A 16,649-nucleotide genomic window follows, 5' to 3' on the forward strand; every position below is an offset into this window, starting at 1 on the left:
CAGGGTGCTGTCTTTGGACCCTTTTTAGGTGCTCCATCTTTTACACCAAATTCTGGCTCAGAGGGTCTGAAATCTGAAGTTCCAACCCCCCTCCTTCCTAACCCCCATTCTTGCCTTTTCAGCAGCTAGAGCTTTATCTGCTCTCCCATCTTCAGAGCCTCTTGGCTGCTGTCAGAGGGAAGGGAGGAGGTCTCTGCTGTACCTCTTCCTTAGCAGACATTGGAGCTGCTTTCCCAAGTAGCAGCAGCAGTGTGTGAAACTGACGACATCCTTGACATTTTCACTGGTGTTTGAGAGAGAAGCCCTATGGTTGATCAGAATAAACTTCATTGAAGCAAGCTGTGCACATGCCACATACACTGGGTACTGTCATTATCTAGTGCTTGTGTAGGTCAGGTTAGCAACATTTTACAGCTGAAAAAAAGAGGCAGAGTCTTGCCCAGTGCCTCAAGGAAGTTTGTGTCCGTGCAAGGAGTAAAGGGGTTTCTAATTCTTGTTATAGTACTCAAGCCATCAGATTGTTTCTCCTCTTCCATATGTTTTTCATTGGCACTGGTGTAATAGGAGCAGCTGAAATTATTTCTGTAGTGACTCTTTATATTGGACAAAATCTGTTGGATAGAGAAGTTTTGTAAAATGCTTTTTTCCTTTAGTCTGGAATTGTAAGTACTCTTTGGCAGAAGTCTTCTGTTACAAAGATGCGCTGATGTACTGATAATGCAGTCTGTTTGCTGTTGGATCAGATATCACTCTGGCTTGCTGAATCACAATAAAAATAATGAAATACAAAGTTTTGTGCTTCTGTTTTAAGTGGCAGCAGCCTTAAAGGGGAACTATCACAAAAAGTGTACTTTCCAGTTGAATTTCCAGTGTTTCTGTGATACTTCTGTTATGCTGTTAAACATTTAGTGGAGCTAAAAATTGAAGTCTCATCTAAAAGTAATTAAACTTTTAACATGTACTATTCGTGTAACTCGGATCTCGGTGGTGCCAACTGGCAGAGGGCACAGAAGGGGAGTAGGGATCCCATGCGTTAGATGTATGCTTAATAGATCACCAAAAGGTGATGAGGTCTTACTGAAAGCCAGTAGCCCACTTGTCATCATCACTGCAAAATGTATGTATAGATAATATTTAAGTTATGTATCTATATCGAAAATTATGTTCTTAAGGTCTTGGAATTAAGGCAGGTCACCCAGAGGTGACATGCTTCAGGAATGTATCTTTCAGGCAGAGGTAACAGATGCTTATCTCCCTGTCTGGTCATATGTGAATTGTGTATTGTCTGCCTCACAATGGAGGCCTATTTGCATACTGAGCCTGGTGCTAGCCAAAAGGCTGCAAAATCTACAAGAGAAAATCTATAGGAAGAAACAAAAGGGGATTGCGGGGAGGTCTATGTCCCTCCTGTCCCCTTTATGCATGAAAACAAAGGCTGGGACTTGTTTGCCTTGGGAGGCAAGGGAACATGCTGGGTCCTTCACCTAGAACAGGGGTCGGCAAGCTTCTGCACAGGGCCCATGAGGGTAATCCACTGGCAGGCCATGAGACATTTTGTTTACGTTGACCGTCTACAGGCATGGCCCCCCCATAGCTCCCAGTGGCTGTGGTTCCCCGTTCCCGGCCAATAGGAGCTGCGGGAAGGGGCGGACCGGTGCTGTGAGCTGCGGGGGAGGGGGGGGCGTGCCTGCGGATGGTCAATGTAAACAAAATGTCTTGTGGCCAGCGGATTACCCTGGTGGGCTGTGTGTCGAAGGTTGCCAACTCCTGACCTAGAAGGAGACAAGCTTAAATGTGTCTCTCTCATGAGAAGAGGCTCACAGCCAAGCCTGGCTGTATAGTTCTTCAAGGACTTTGGGTATGCATTACTGTATCAGACATGAGTATCTAGTTAATTCAGACTAGGTTCTACAATGAACGTTATGATTTTTATTTTATATGTAACCACATCTTTGTTTCCAATACTTCTACTTACTTTCAATACTTGGGCTTATTGCTAACCTATCAAGAAGCAGCAGAGTGGGGCCTGTGAAGCTTTGAGGGGAGTGCGCGTGTTACCCATGGCCACTAGGGTTAGAGAGCAGACCCCAAGCAGGCACAAAAAAGGCTTCTTTATGCTAATGGCAGGTGGTAGCAAGGTGCCTCACAACCCTGGGTATACCCCAGGAAGTATCATAGTGGCATAGTTGGCAGGAACTACACCCTTGCTGGTTAGCCAAGGGTCACGCTCCACACACTTAAATACCAGATAACACAGATACAGAAAGATTTAAAAGTGAGAAGGTTAGAAACAGGTAGAGAAAAAGATTTTTGTTTGTTTTGGGTAAGGGAAATAAAACAAAGGAGAGGACAGAATGGGTAAGCCAGAGACACATGCTAAGCATACCAGATCCAAGTTGGGAAAACCTGTGTGCAGACCATGACTTGGAAGCTACAGGGAAAACCAGAGAGGGGATGAAATCTCTACTCATGGAATATGATAAACATCAGGGACAACTGATTAATCCATTGAAAGTGCCTGTGGTTGAGGGAGGTGTTGGCTTAGGAAACCAGCGTGGCACATGTCCCAGTGGGGCAGTCCTGCCATTAGAACTGGCCAAGATAGAGATCCAAAAGCTGGAAATAGCGCAGAGAGCTAGAAAGTGGGGGAACAAAGCTGAGTGCCCAGGACAGGGAGGGAGATGCTAGCAGAGAAGCAAAGGTGACAGCCACAGACCAGGCTTCCTCAAGCTAAGGGCACATGGTAGCAAGGTGCCTCACAATCCTGGGTACCCCTGGGAAGTTTCAGAGTTCAGAGTCAGTTTAAATGGTCTCATCTAAGTGTTTGTATCAATTCCAAACTATACTCTCAATTGTTTTAGTGGGCACTTCACTAATTTTGGATTGGGTTAGTGCTGTGTTCTGAATCTCTTCCTAAGTTTGCTCTTGTGATATGGACAGTATTGCTTTTTACATGGAAAATTCATTACAGTTCCCCAAGTTTAGGTGAATACTGTTGTCAGGTATGTTTAGACTGTAGTTCCTGCTGAACACACAATGGCAATTAGAGTAAACATACATATCTAAATTGTTAAGGATGAAACTCTTTAATAGTAAATAAGGAAGATAGTTATGAGTTGGTCCTCTCTAATATAATTGAGTGGTTTAAAATGTAACAATAGTACTGTGTCAACACTTAATTCATCCTCCGCCAGAATTGTCAAGGAGGAAGCATTCGTCACCTAGCACAAGTATAAATCTACTCCGTGTGAAACATAACCTTTGTTAAAAATGGTAATTATATTGAAAAGGATGGACTCTGGTGCAGATGTATGAAAATTATTTGGCGCTCCCTAAATTTGCTGTTCTCTGAGCACGCTGAGTAGGCATTCTGGGAAGCAGCACCTTCTGGTACTGAATCAGTACTGCTAGTATGAAATGCATTGTTTGCAGCAAAATTGGCAGCTCTTTTGCAGCCATCAGAGCTTGTGAAGTTCTGAAGCTTAAGTAGATGGTTTTAGCTGAGAACAGTGAAGTTTTAATTAAATCAGTGTAAAACGTAAGCCGATCTTTCAGCTTTCTAATTGTTTGTTTAATTTTTGTGATTATGGGACTTTTTTCCATCTTGGATATTATGACATCTTGCTTATAAGCAAATACGTAATGGCCATTTATTCACATTTCTTTGTTTTATTTTTAGTGACATCATTTTCAATACATTTTTCAAAAGTTTAATCCAAGTTTAAATGTCCAAATAAAAGCAGTTTAGCCAGGCTTATATGTGTGGACTCTGATAATTTACTTTCTACACCCGACTTCTATCAATGTATCAAATAAGCGCATTTTGTAGCCAGAGCTCTTTTTGTTCTAATCTAGTTTTGCTTTTAGTAACAAGAATTTTTTATTTTTGATTCTTCTATTTGCACAGTAAGATGAATATTTCCCTTAGCAACACACTTAAATACTCCTCCCCCTCTGGGAACAAGCTAGGATTTGAATTTTACCTTTCTCTGTAGCATAGTGCAATGGTTTTACTTTGGGTTGAATTGTACATTTTGTCTGGTTTAAGTTATAAGTAAAATTAGGTTTTTAAATAGAGAAAACTAGGTACCTTTAAGTTTGACTGACGTTGCTCTCATAATATTATCAATACTACACATTCTGCTGTCAGCTGGATAATCAGTTGGATCAAAAAGCCAGGACAGATGTGGTGGACGGACGGACGCACACACAGAGTTATTGGATAAAATGTATTCAAATAGAGCAAGGTTTGCTGGTTTGGATTACTCCGTTTGTGGACTGGAATTTTTTTCTTCTTTTCATTTTTTTTTTTACATAGTATATATTTTATTCTATTTTTAACCATATATCTATGCTGAATGCTATGTGTTCAGTGCTCTCAAGTGTTACAAATGTATTTAAACTTCCCTAATATTTTTGAATGAATTATAATTCATGATCATGGCTCTCACATCACTTAGTTTCTGCAAGTGGTATTTTCTGCATTAAAAAGCTATTCAGCATAGAAAATCCCCAAAATGAGTAATTTCAAGTTCCAGTATTGTAGTAGTTTCAAAATGTTTGTATCCTTCAGATAAACTTGAATTGATTTGTATCACTTCACTACATGAGTTACAAGGTTTATTCATGTTTGACATGGGTGTCTCCTTTTCGTACAAGTATTTTACAAATGCCTTAAGTAGGAGCTTGACTCTCTCCTTCTTTTCCCCCCCTCCACCCCAAGTCAGAACATTGTGCTAATTTGATAATGGGCAGGAGACTTACCCTAATAAATGCTGTCTTGAAAAGATTTAGCTAACTTTATCCCACAGCACCAAAGGTCTTTGTAGAATTCAGCTGTTTTTCTGGCTGTTTTTCAGATCTTCTAAAGTATTAAAGAAATAAAGAGAACTTTTTATGAAGTCATGGTGAAGAAGGCAGAATCTGAGTAAAGAGTTAGATGTAGTTTATTTAAAAGGACAAAGTTACTTTGAATTATAAATTTACTAGATTTCAAATTAACTTTGGGTATTATACTTGCCACCTCTATGGTTTACATAATTACATTTTTCTATTAAAAAATTCTCTCCCATATTGTGTGAAAGACCCTTGCAAGCAGCCATCAGGGGAATCTGACTATTTTGGGAAAACATTGATGCTAACAAAAGGTGAAATACTCATGTCACATCACAAAATAAAGTGAAAAATATGTCTAAAGACATTTTAGATGTTACTTGACAGTGGTAGGTAAAATTTCAGATGGGCACGGTTTTTATGTCAATGTATCTGTAATACCTTCCAATATAGGTTAGTGTGGGATTTTAGAACCTATTGTAGGGGTTAATTATCTTTTTTTCACTTCTATGAAAATAGGAATAGTGACTTTCTTTACTGTTTGGAATATTTTTGAGTCCTTCTGTAGTAAAGCCAAGGTTTTAATTTAATATACTTTGAGTTATCAGAGTTATAAACAAAATGGCTCCTTAAAAAGCTTTCTGCATTGACATTCTCTTAATAAAATCTTTTTTACCCCAACAAAATGAATGTGTAACATGAACTCTAAGCAAGACTTGACTTTCCAGCCTTTTTGCAGTTGTCTAACAATGTAACACTCCTGGTATACAGTAGAACTATACTGCTTGCATCTGTTCCTTCATCTCAACAAGGCTTTCCTTCATCTGGATGTTCTATCTTCTGTTTCAGTCAAGAAGGTGAGGAAATAACTTCAGTATCTTAAAAATAGCATTCAGATAGCTGAAGAACTGTTAAGATGTCCTTGCTTCTCACTCTGCAGTTTCAAGATTGTAATTCATTGTCTGATTAATGGAGGCTCAAATTCCCTTTCTTGGGTCTGGCAGCTGACTAGAAGGATAGTGACAATTCTTAGAAGGTGACAAGAATTCCCTTCATCCATCCTACTGTGGATTCTTTTTCTGAGTAGTTTTAATTGTCAGTATGCAAAATCTACAGAGCAGTTACACAGGACTGAATTCCTTCATTAAACACTATATACTCTAGTTCTTCTCACGCACAGGTGCCTCCTTGACCACACAGTTTTAGGGGCATATTTTCCCACCTTGCCTTCTGCCCATATTAGTGTGTTAGGTTAATTACTCCACCTATTGGGGTCACCTGACCCTTGTTAGGAACTTGTCACAAGGGATCTGGGAGTTTCTTTTCTCCCTCTGTTGCAGGAAACACTCTCTCTCCTGGTGCCATGACAGGGAGGAGTGGCTCATGATGTGAGAAGATGGCAAGTGAAACCTATCTCCATTTGAGTGTGGTTGACAGTGCCAGGCAGGCTTTCCCTACCTGCTGGATTGGTGACTCAAAGCAAATTTTCAGGTAAGAAGTTATTCCTGCTCCTTGATTAGATCAGATTTAGCTAGGGCTACAGGAGAGAAACAAGATCCACTATTATCTGTGGTGCTAATTTACATAGCAGCTGTGTGTTTTTGTGTATGATGAAATGCATTCTTAGTGTATATCTACACTTTAGTGTAAGCCCAGGGTTAGAGGGAGTCAACCCAGCTGACCCTGGGTCAGAGAACCCAGGGCTTTAGGGTCTACACTGATTGTTAACCCTACGTTAACAAATTTTCAGCCCTGTGCTCAAACCTGGGTTCTGGCATCCACACTGCTGCACGCAGACCCAGTCAAACCGGTTATATCCCAGACTACCTAGTGGCTTCCCAGCATGTGGCTGCTCTAGCTGTTTGACCGTGGTGCGCTGCAGGAAAACTTCACTGACCACCCTGCACGTTACAGGAAGTTTGAACAGCCTGCTAACACATTCTGCCAAGCACTCAGTTTGGTCTGTGATGGTTATACCATCATCAGCTAGTTTGAGTCCATGTCTGTGTTCTGCTCCATCAAAAACTCTGTTAGGTGCCTTGGGTGGATCAGAAAACACCACCAAAATGTCCACCAGCACCTCAGGGAAACTGCCCGTTGTCTCCTGTTGGAAGACTGGAAAGGAAAACCTTCTTCTGTTCTTCTGGCTTCATGATTAAAACATTAGCCATAGGTAGCTTAACTACTAAAATACACTTGTTTTTCTCTTAATTTGGCTACATGTTGTGGAAGTTTTGATGGTAGTGACCAGTTCCTCCTGTTTTCTTTTCTATAAAATAACACCATTTCCACATTTTTCTCATGCAGAAAGCTTATCAATGACGTTGGGAAGATGGAATGTGGAGTATCAATAGTTAAGATCACACACAGGGTTACGGGTAGATATGTATTCTGGCTGGAAGAATGTGGGACACAGGCTGAAGCATTTTGCGTAATGCACAGGATATATGAAAACCACTATCAAAAATAATGAGATCTGAAAAACAAAAATGACAATGTGCAGGCTGAGAAGATATTTTTTTTTTAGAAGGATTCTGTAATCCACTGAGTACATGAGTGCGCTCTTACTCTGGCTCTAATGAACATAATCAGGAGTATAAATCTAGTGTTTCAAGGAAAGTTCCGATATACCCTCCATACCCATTACTTTGGTGTGGGCACTTTATGTGCAGTCAGTCACATCTTTGCTTGCTCTACAAGGTCCTTCTTGTGATCTGAAATTGTAACTTGTTTCTACCGTCTTTCATAGATGTTAAGTTTTTTGTCTCTTCTTTTCAAGACTTTGGCTTTCTGCAGGTCACCCTAAAAATAGTACGAAAATAGATTTTTTTCACATGGGATCTCAAGAAGTATTTGGCTCTTTTTGTGAAAAATCCTTGAAGTACAACTGTCTTTTTCTTGAGTCTTGTGATATCACCCTAACCAAGATTACATATTTTTAGATGGCTAAATGCTCTAGAAACATTTGATGCTTGTTCACTCCTCCCTCATTTAATTTTCACGGTGAGAACCAGAGGCTGTTTTTCAAGAAGTGTATTAAAGCTGTGGGACCTGACTTCAGAGAGATCAGAGATTTTAGACCTCTGGTTTTATTAGTTTTTCTTCCACTGTCTTGTGGTTAGCCTAGGAGAACAACTGTAGTAAAACCGAGGAGTGATAAGTGATCTGTTTCAGTTTGTCAAGGGGATTGTGTTCCACTGAGAATACTTGTAGTGGTAATTGTTCAGTGCAACCATTTTTTTCCTCTGTATATCTAGACTTTTGGCTTGTTAAAGTACCTTTTTGGAATTCTCACCTGGTTGTCCATAATTAACGGAATCATAGCTTTTGGTATGAAGAAAATATCAAGGCTCTCCTCACTTTGGAGACTTTGTTATATAAATAAGTGAACGCTTGTATACCTAGACAATATGAAACCATTGGTTATTTCTGCAAATCTAACACTTTTGTCATAAATATAAAGGGAAGGGTAAACACCTTTAAAATCCCGCCTGGCCAGAGGAAAAACCCTTTCACCTGTAAAGGGTTAAGAAGCTAGGATAACCTCGCTGGCACATGACCAAAATGACCAATGAGGAGACAAGATACTTTCAAAGCTGGGAGGCCGGGGTGGGGGGGAGAAACAAAGGCTCGCTCTGTCTGTGTGATGCTTTTGCTGGGAATAGAAAAGGAATGGAGTCTTAGAACTTAGTAAGTAATCTAGCTAGATATGCGTTAGATTCTGTTTTGTTTAAATGGCTGATAAAATAGCTGTGCTGAATGGACTGTATGTTCCTGTTTTTGTGTCTTTTTGTAACTTAAGGTTTTGCCTAGAGGGATTCTCTATGTTTTGAATCTGATTACCCTGTAAGGTATTTACTATCCTGATTTTACAGAGGTGATTCTTTTACTTTTTTTCTTCAATTAAAATTCTTCTTTTAAGAACCTGATTGCTTTTACATTGTTCTTAAGATCCAAGGGTTTGGGTCTGTGTTCACTTATGCAAATTGGTGAGGATTTTTATCAGGCCTTCCCCAGAAAAGGGGGTGTAGGATTTTGGGGGGAAAGACGTTTCCAAGCGGGCTCTTTCCCTGTTATATATATTTGTTAGATGGTTGGTGGTGGTAGCAATAAAGTCCAAGGGCAAAAGGTAAAATAGTTTGTACCTTGGGGAAGTTTTAACCTAAGCTGGTAAAAATAAGCTTAGGGGGTTTTCATGCAGGTCCCCACATCTGTACCCTAAAGTTCAGAGTGGGGAAGGAACCTTGACAACTTGCAACAGTCCTGAGTTTGGGTTGATGTGAGATCTGGTCATCCTAGATTATTTCCCTGGAATAAGTGCAGTTGCATATCTACATAATCCCAACTATACATATAAAATGATGGGGTCTAAATTAGCTGTTACCACTCAAGAAAGAGATCTTGGAGTCATTGTGGATAGTTCTCTGAAAATATCCACTCAGTGTGCAGCGGCGGTCAAAAAAGCAAACAATGTTGGGAATCATTAAGAAAGGGATAGATAGAGACAGAAAATATCATGTTGCCTTTATATAAATCCATGGTACACCCACATCTTGAATACTGTGTGCAGATGTGGTCACCCCATCTCAAAAAAGATATATTGGAATTGGAAAAGGTTCAGAAAAGGGGAACAAAAATGATTAGGAGTATGCAATGGCTTCCGTATGGGGAGAGAGTAAGAAGACTGGGACTTCTCATCTTAGAAAAGAGATGACTAAGGGGGGGAATATGATAGAGGCCTATAAAATCATGACTGGTGCAGAGAAAATAAATAAGGAAGTGTTCTTCACTCCTCATAATACAAGAACTAGGGGTCACCAAATGAAATTAATAGACAGCAGATTTAAAACAAACAAAAGGAAGTATTTTTCTCACAATGCATAGTCAACCTGTGTAACTCCTTGCCAGAGGATGTGAAGGCCAAGGCTCTAGAGAGTTCAAAAAAGAACTAGATAAATTCATGGAGGATAGGTCCATCAATGGCTATTAGCCAGGATGGGCAGGGATGGTGTCCCTAGCCTCTGTTTGCCAGAAGCTGGGAATGCGTGACAGGGCATAGATCAGTTGATGATTACCTGTTCTGTTCATTCCCTCTGGGGCACCTGGCATTTGCCACTGTCGGAAGATAGGATACTGGGCTAGATGGACCTTTGGTCTGATCCAGTATGGCTGTTCTTATGTACATAAAGAATTCTGAGGCATGACCATTAATCTTAGACTAATCTGAAAGCTACTCCCTCAAAAGGTAGATATAATAAAGTAAATTCATGGATTTCAAGGCCAGAAGTGGGGAGGAGGGCATTGTGATATTCTGTTTTGACCTTCTGTAGGTCATGGACCATCATACTTCCCCAAAATAATTCTTAGAGCATAACTTTTAGAAAAACATCCAATCTTGATGTAAAAATCATGAGTGATAAAGAATCCACCATGACCCTTCGTAGATTGTTCCAACGGTTAATGTGGTTAGATGTTTGGCTACATGTGTGTGTTCTCCCTGTGTGCTGTCCCAGCTCTGCGCAGACAGCTGGCACAGCGGACTTCAAGTGAACCGCCCAGTGACCACAAGATGCGTTAAGGTACAAAGGTGCCAGGCCAGGTTTATTGTCGACAAAGCACGGTAATAGCACCTGGCAGACTCTACGAGGATGCTAAGACATGTATGCACATGACAATGGACGCAGCTCAATGAATGGCAGGACTTTCCATTTGCCCCTCAGCTGGACAAAGATTCTCCCTTGGAGATGCATCTTTATACCCTGATACAAACCAGTTAGTACTGCCTCCTGATGTGGCTAGTTTTTACCCATCACCTTGTACATGGTGGTTCGATCAAAACATCTCTACTACGTACTGTCATTCTGACCTGATCTTTTAGGAGAGGTCAGTGTGTTCCTGTTATCCTTGTGGAATGTTTTTGTACCATCCTTGATATCGGAATGTATTTGTGTGAGTACTGTGTGCTTCGCACTTCTAAAGAATGTGTGTTTCTGCAATATTAGCCATGTTCTTGCTAGATTCTGTGAGCAGGTCCTGCGTCATACCAGGCCTCTGATACAAGGCCTTATGTCTCAGGATGTCTTCCTACTACATTCTCCTGCTTTTTGTCTTTTTATGGGGAGAATGTTTACCCTATTTATTTATTTAACCAGTTTATTAAATACTAACACAGCAATATTTAATATTGATACCCAGACACTGAACAAGGTTGTTTTGAATAACATGTGCCTTACTTAGGATGCGGTGTTACTGACCCCAGAGTGTTTCTGGTACTACCAGGGAATTTGTTTACCCAGTTTGTAGTTACTGTGTAACTGAATTTTTTTTACTAATTTGGGGTTGGGTTTTTTGGCCGTTACGTTTGCTGCCATTTGCTTGTTGATATTATTTGTGTGTTGGTTTAAACAATTTAGCAATGTTATGCACATTGTAAATGGTGTACCACAATGATACAGCAATACAACCAGAATTGCTAGAAATAGGTCATGCTAGAGAACATCCATTCTTGAATTTGGGTGAAGTGTTGTAATGCCCTACAAAGTTCCTGAAAACAGTACTTTACTAATGTGACACCAAATTATCTAGCTGCATTCCTATTTAGTTTAAATACTGTATCTTCCAAAACCCTGCTTCCAAGTGCTTGGGCTTCTAGGTTCTGTTCCTGATGTCTTTCTGCTTTGGCAGTGACTTAACTGATCTCCACTGAAATAGCATCATCTTTCCCTGAAGTTCCCAGCTCTGTTAAATACAAATTTGCCCACTTAAATATACAGGACATTTCACCTGAAAATTCTTCCATCTAAAACACGAAATAAAAATATTTAATTTTTTGGATGGTCATGCCTCAGGGTCAGTGCTTTCTTTAAGTACTAACATTAAGTTATGTAGGGGACACATTTAGTCTGCTCTGAGATCTCTTTTCTTTTTCTGGTGGTTTCATTGGCGTTCACACTAATTCATTGTGTAGAACATAGCAAGACTAATAGAGCTAGGGTAATGGCTGGCTTTTGTGCTATTAACGAAAATGCTGGTTTTGGGTTTAAAAATCAAAAGGTTTTTAGAATATCGCCGTGGTACTCTGGTAAATCTTAGTGGAAGCATGTGATTGAGTTTCTGTTGCCTGCAATATTGCAGCCAGGAATGGTCTGCTGGAGTACATTGTAGGCATTTAAAATCCTTAATGTAGTGTGGAATAATTATATCCATATGACAAGAATTCAGATTGGAGAGTATGGGGACAAAGTCACTTGGGGCATGGCTACACTTGCAGATGTAAAATGCTTTGAGTTAAACCAGTCTTCGTAGAGCACAGTAGGGAAAGCGCTGCAGTCTGTCCACGCTGACAGCTTCAAGCGCACTGGTGTGGCCACATTTGCAGCACTTGAAGTGGCATTGGGCACAGCGCATTATGGGCAGCTATCCCAGCATGCAAGTGCGTGCAGTGTGCTTTTCAAATGGGGTGGGTGGGGTGGAGTGTGACAGGGAGAGTGTTGTGTGTATGTGGGGGAACAGAGTGGGTTTTTGGGGAGCTGAGAGCATGTCAGTGTTAGGGGGCTTATTCCTTCACCCACTTACTTCCCTGGTCCTTCTCGCATGAACAGAGAGCAACAATACTCGAAGTCCAAAGGAGCAAACAATTCAATGTTTATTGGGGTGAACTTCCAGCAAGCATGATTCCAGTTTCCTTCCTTAGTGTCCCCCTTCCCAGCTCTGACACCACAGAGCCTTACACCTGTGTCCCTGTTCCCATTCCTGCCCTTAGCCAAACATGATTCCAATTTCCCCACCCCCATTCCTTGTTCCCATTTCCCCCACCCACACACCCACCCACTCACTTCCTGATTGACTGCAGACTATATAGTAAAACTTGAGTTCTGCTTTGCTGTACCTTAACCAGTCATTTTCCTGAAATTTAACTAACCAGTCCTAACATATTGTAACATGATATGTAACCAATTATATCCCATCATCTTAATTAGTTTGCACCCAGCAAAATTAATTATACAGTAGAGAGGAACAATCACAGAACCAGACAGAGATTATACGGACAAACAATAGCAAAGTGGGAACTATAATGACAAAACAATACAGAAGTGAGGATTTCACATCCCAGCTATTGATAAGTGACAGGATGCTATCAAACGAAGTTTCCTTTTACATTTTCTAGGCACTTCCCTTTCTCTGGAGGTGATAGGCACTATCAGGACAGGATTGTATTCCTAACAGCCCAATAGCACCTTCTTTCAATGTGACTAGTTTGGAATGTGAGGCTGTGACCATTCGCTTCCCAGCTTATGGCTGCCTCTGCTGCTTAGCCAAAGGCCTTAGCCTAAGCACAGGGCCTCAGACTGTCACAGTAAGAGAAGGACCTTACACCGGCAGACAGTGATTTTGATTTTCTTTTATACCCCTAACTAGCCAAGTGATAAGAATACACCTAAATTCTTAGAGTACAGGCCTTTACCGACAGGCCTGAATATCTATATCCTAACAGTCAGCATGCTGTCTTGTAAGTTCAGACAGCAGCAGACACCCGACACCCCCCACCCCCACCTGCACAGCATTCCACAGTAATGGTTGCTTTGTCTTGGAGCAGATAAGCATGCTGGCTGTCAGAAACGGAGCTTTCAAAGGGCATATCCGCATTCCTACAGTGTTCAAAAATAATGACAATAGTGGCTACTTGACTTAAGGGGATTATGGGACGTTTCTGGAGGCTGATCAGAGCGTAGTAACGCAACACCTTGTCCCCACTGGTGCTGCGGCGCTTCAGCGGGGGTGCAGCAAACATTATTCCAGTTGCCAAGGTGGAGTACCAGCAGCGCTGTAGCTGTGGAGTGAGAGCATTCTACGTGCCTTGCCATTGTGGACGGGTAGTGAGCTAGTGCGCCTGGGGCTCCTTTATTGCTTTGCAACTCACAAGTGTAGCCAAGCCCTTGGTGTTAAGGCTGCTTTGACATTTAAATTTGTGTAATGGATCTGAGGTGTAGGGAAGGGATGCAATGAGTAAAATAGTTAACCTTATTTAGAAAGAAAAATCCATGAAGCCAAGACCACATAATTTAACTAAATGACATACTATACTTGGATCTTGTTGGGAAAGTCTGTGAATGATTGCATCACAATTCATACCAACTGGGATTGGCCCCCTGAAGGGAGGAAAGTCTCTTTAGTGGTGTTTAGTCATTCATTCTAAAGGTTTGGCTGAAACTTCACCATGTTTGGCCCAATGTGGGTTTGTTGGGGTGTTGCTATTAATCCTAGAGTCTTGTTTTCACTTACCCGATCACATTAAGCACTCAGAAGATGGTTTTCTTTGTTCATTCTGTCTTTTAAACCCACTTGATTCTAGCACATTACTGTTATAAATTTGACTTTCATCGTTTTGTTTCTTGAAACCAAGGGAATGTAAAACATTTCTTCTTGTGTGTTGCAGTTGGTGTGATCAGGTGTCCAATATGCCGCCAGGAGTGCAGACAGATAGACCTGGTGGATAACTACTTTGTGAAGGACACTTCGGAAGCACCAAGTAGCTCTGATGAAAAATCAGAACAGGTATGGTTTTCTACTTTTCTTACTGCAAGTTAGGTACTATTTGGTGTATGTGCATCTTGTGTATATGTGATTGAGCATCTAAAGAAATAAACACTTTTACTGGACTTTATTTACCTGCATATTAAAGCCCCAGAGGGAATTTGAATCTTTGTCAGTAACTATGTTGACTTGTTTTGTTCCTGCTTTTAGGTGTGCACTAGTTGTGAAGATAATGCTAGTGCTGTGGGCTTTTGTGTGGAATGTGGGGAATGGCTGTGCAAGACATGCATAGAAGCACATCAGCGAGTAAAATTTACTAAAGATCATATGATCAGAAAGAAAGAGGATGTCTCCTCAGGTAAGTTTGTTGATCTTTTGCCCAACCCTACCTGTAGCCTAGGAATAAAAACTACTTGGAGGTTCCTGGTTTGGGTGAGTGTGTGTGCCCATACAAACCAAGAGAGGAAGGATGAGTATGTACTTATCCTTAGTCTGTGACTTCCCTGGAAGGTTTTAGAGAAAGATGGGGGCAAGCCAACATGCAATCAGTGAGCCTTGAAAATGGAAGAAACTTGTACATGTTAAATAAATTAAAATGGCTTGTTCTGGTAATACTTAATACAGTTAAAAGGGTCTGTGAAGGAAATGCATGAGCATAGAACAGAAAAACAGGGAGAGGCTTCTATTTTTTGTTTGGGTTTGTTTTTTAAAAAAAGTGAGTGGTGCACCACCTTAATCGACAGAACTGATGTGTGTATTCTGAATCATACCTGATTTCCTTAGTGACAAATGTATTTATTAACCCTGCAGAGCTAGGTCAGATATGGGAGAGTGAACTGGATTCTGTTTTGGCTTAAGTATCAATACAATTACTAAGTTCCAGTTGTAGAACCTTTCTGGTTCTCTCATTGCTAGTAACAGAGCCAAACTACATTTCTAGATCCTAGGATGTATTTTCAGGGCTGGTAGTTTAAAGGGGGTGGGGGTGGAGGGTGTAAAACAGGTGTCAACTCATCTGGTGGAAAGGACTGGAATACACCTTTAATTATGATCTGTGGACCAAGGCTATGAAGCGTGTCATACTGTACCACTCTTTATTATACGCACCAGGGCCCCCACAGGAGGTTTACATAAAGATTGAGCACAGAATATGGCCTTTGTACAGGATGCCAAGTTACTATTGCATCAGTATTACTAAGTGGGGATGCAATTGGCAGCACACATTCAGGACCATCACTGTTTCTGCTTAGTATCTTTCACCAATTACATATGCAATTGGACAGTTTGCTGGCACTACTGTGGTAACTGAGTGCACAAATTTGGTGTGAAATTGCACATCTAAAGTATTGAGAAATTTGGTCCTTTAAATTGTCATCATTAGGCTTTGCAGTTCACAACCTACTGAAATAAATGGGGACAGGTCACTCCTCTTAAAGCTGTTTTCAGGGTATGTAAAACTACTGCGTTTTCATTTGGAAGGTTTTCTTTGCGAACGAGGGACAAAAGGTTTTTAAATTGAAGCTTAGTTTCTGCAGAATCTAAGTCTGTTGTGGGCTGGTCAATTAAGACAGACACAGTTCTGTTCACAATAGTGATATCAAATAAGTTGAGAATATGTAACTAGGAACCTCGTGATGGCAGTTTTGGTCCCCTTTTAGTGTAGTTGCACTGTAAGTGCTTTCCAGGAACTCCTGGTCTATGCTAAAACTGTATTATTAATGACTTATAATGCTTAATATTAATGAAAATTGGTTTGATTAGTCCAAAAACTTGTAGTTCTAGCAGCAAAATTAAACTTTAAGAGGCTTTTTTATTTCTGCTCTAAATTTGACGTCATTTACTAATTTATAAGATCTTACATGGGTAAATTTTAAACTTCTGAATCTAAGTAGGTGGCAGAGTGTCCAGGTAAAGCCACAATAGCATGGCTACTTTAAAAATGGCATAATTCTTAATGGAACACCATACAAATATCATGACTTTGTCAGGATGACAATACGGCCAGATGTACCCTTCAATGCTTTGCTGCGAATGTAGTGTGTTAGAAAATATCACTTCTATATTTAGGACTGTTTTAATGCAGTAATCGTTCCCTAGACACCGAACCACATAGTGATTCTTAGTGATGTTATTAGCTGTGGTAAATTATTTATTCTTCACGTACTTGGAAGAAATTATCTATTATATGTAATACGTTTGATGGTTTGTTAGACCACGTGAAATATATCCTGAATACTTGAAAATTTCTTTAGTGGAAGACCCAACTTTGTATTTGTGTATGC

General features: G+C 40.5%; 1 protein-coding gene across 2 annotated transcripts in view; it reads left to right on the plus strand.

Annotated features, from left to right (window-relative positions):
* Window positions 1-16,649, plus strand: part of TRIM33 (tripartite motif containing 33) — an 83,037-nt gene that overhangs the window by 13,753 nt on the left and 52,635 nt on the right. For both annotated transcript variants that reach the window (XM_077839057.1, XM_077839058.1), the window contains exons 2-3: window positions 14,270-14,388; window positions 14,578-14,725. In XM_077839057.1, coding sequence (XP_077695183.1) covers window positions 14,270-14,388; window positions 14,578-14,725 — 267 coding nt within the window. The remainder of the gene's footprint in view (window positions 1-14,269; window positions 14,389-14,577; window positions 14,726-16,649) is intronic.

Source organism: Eretmochelys imbricata, chromosome 21 (genome assembly GCF_965152235.1).
Source record: "Eretmochelys imbricata isolate rEreImb1 chromosome 21, rEreImb1.hap1, whole genome shotgun sequence".
Taxonomy (NCBI): domain Eukaryota; kingdom Metazoa; phylum Chordata; order Testudines; family Cheloniidae; genus Eretmochelys; species Eretmochelys imbricata.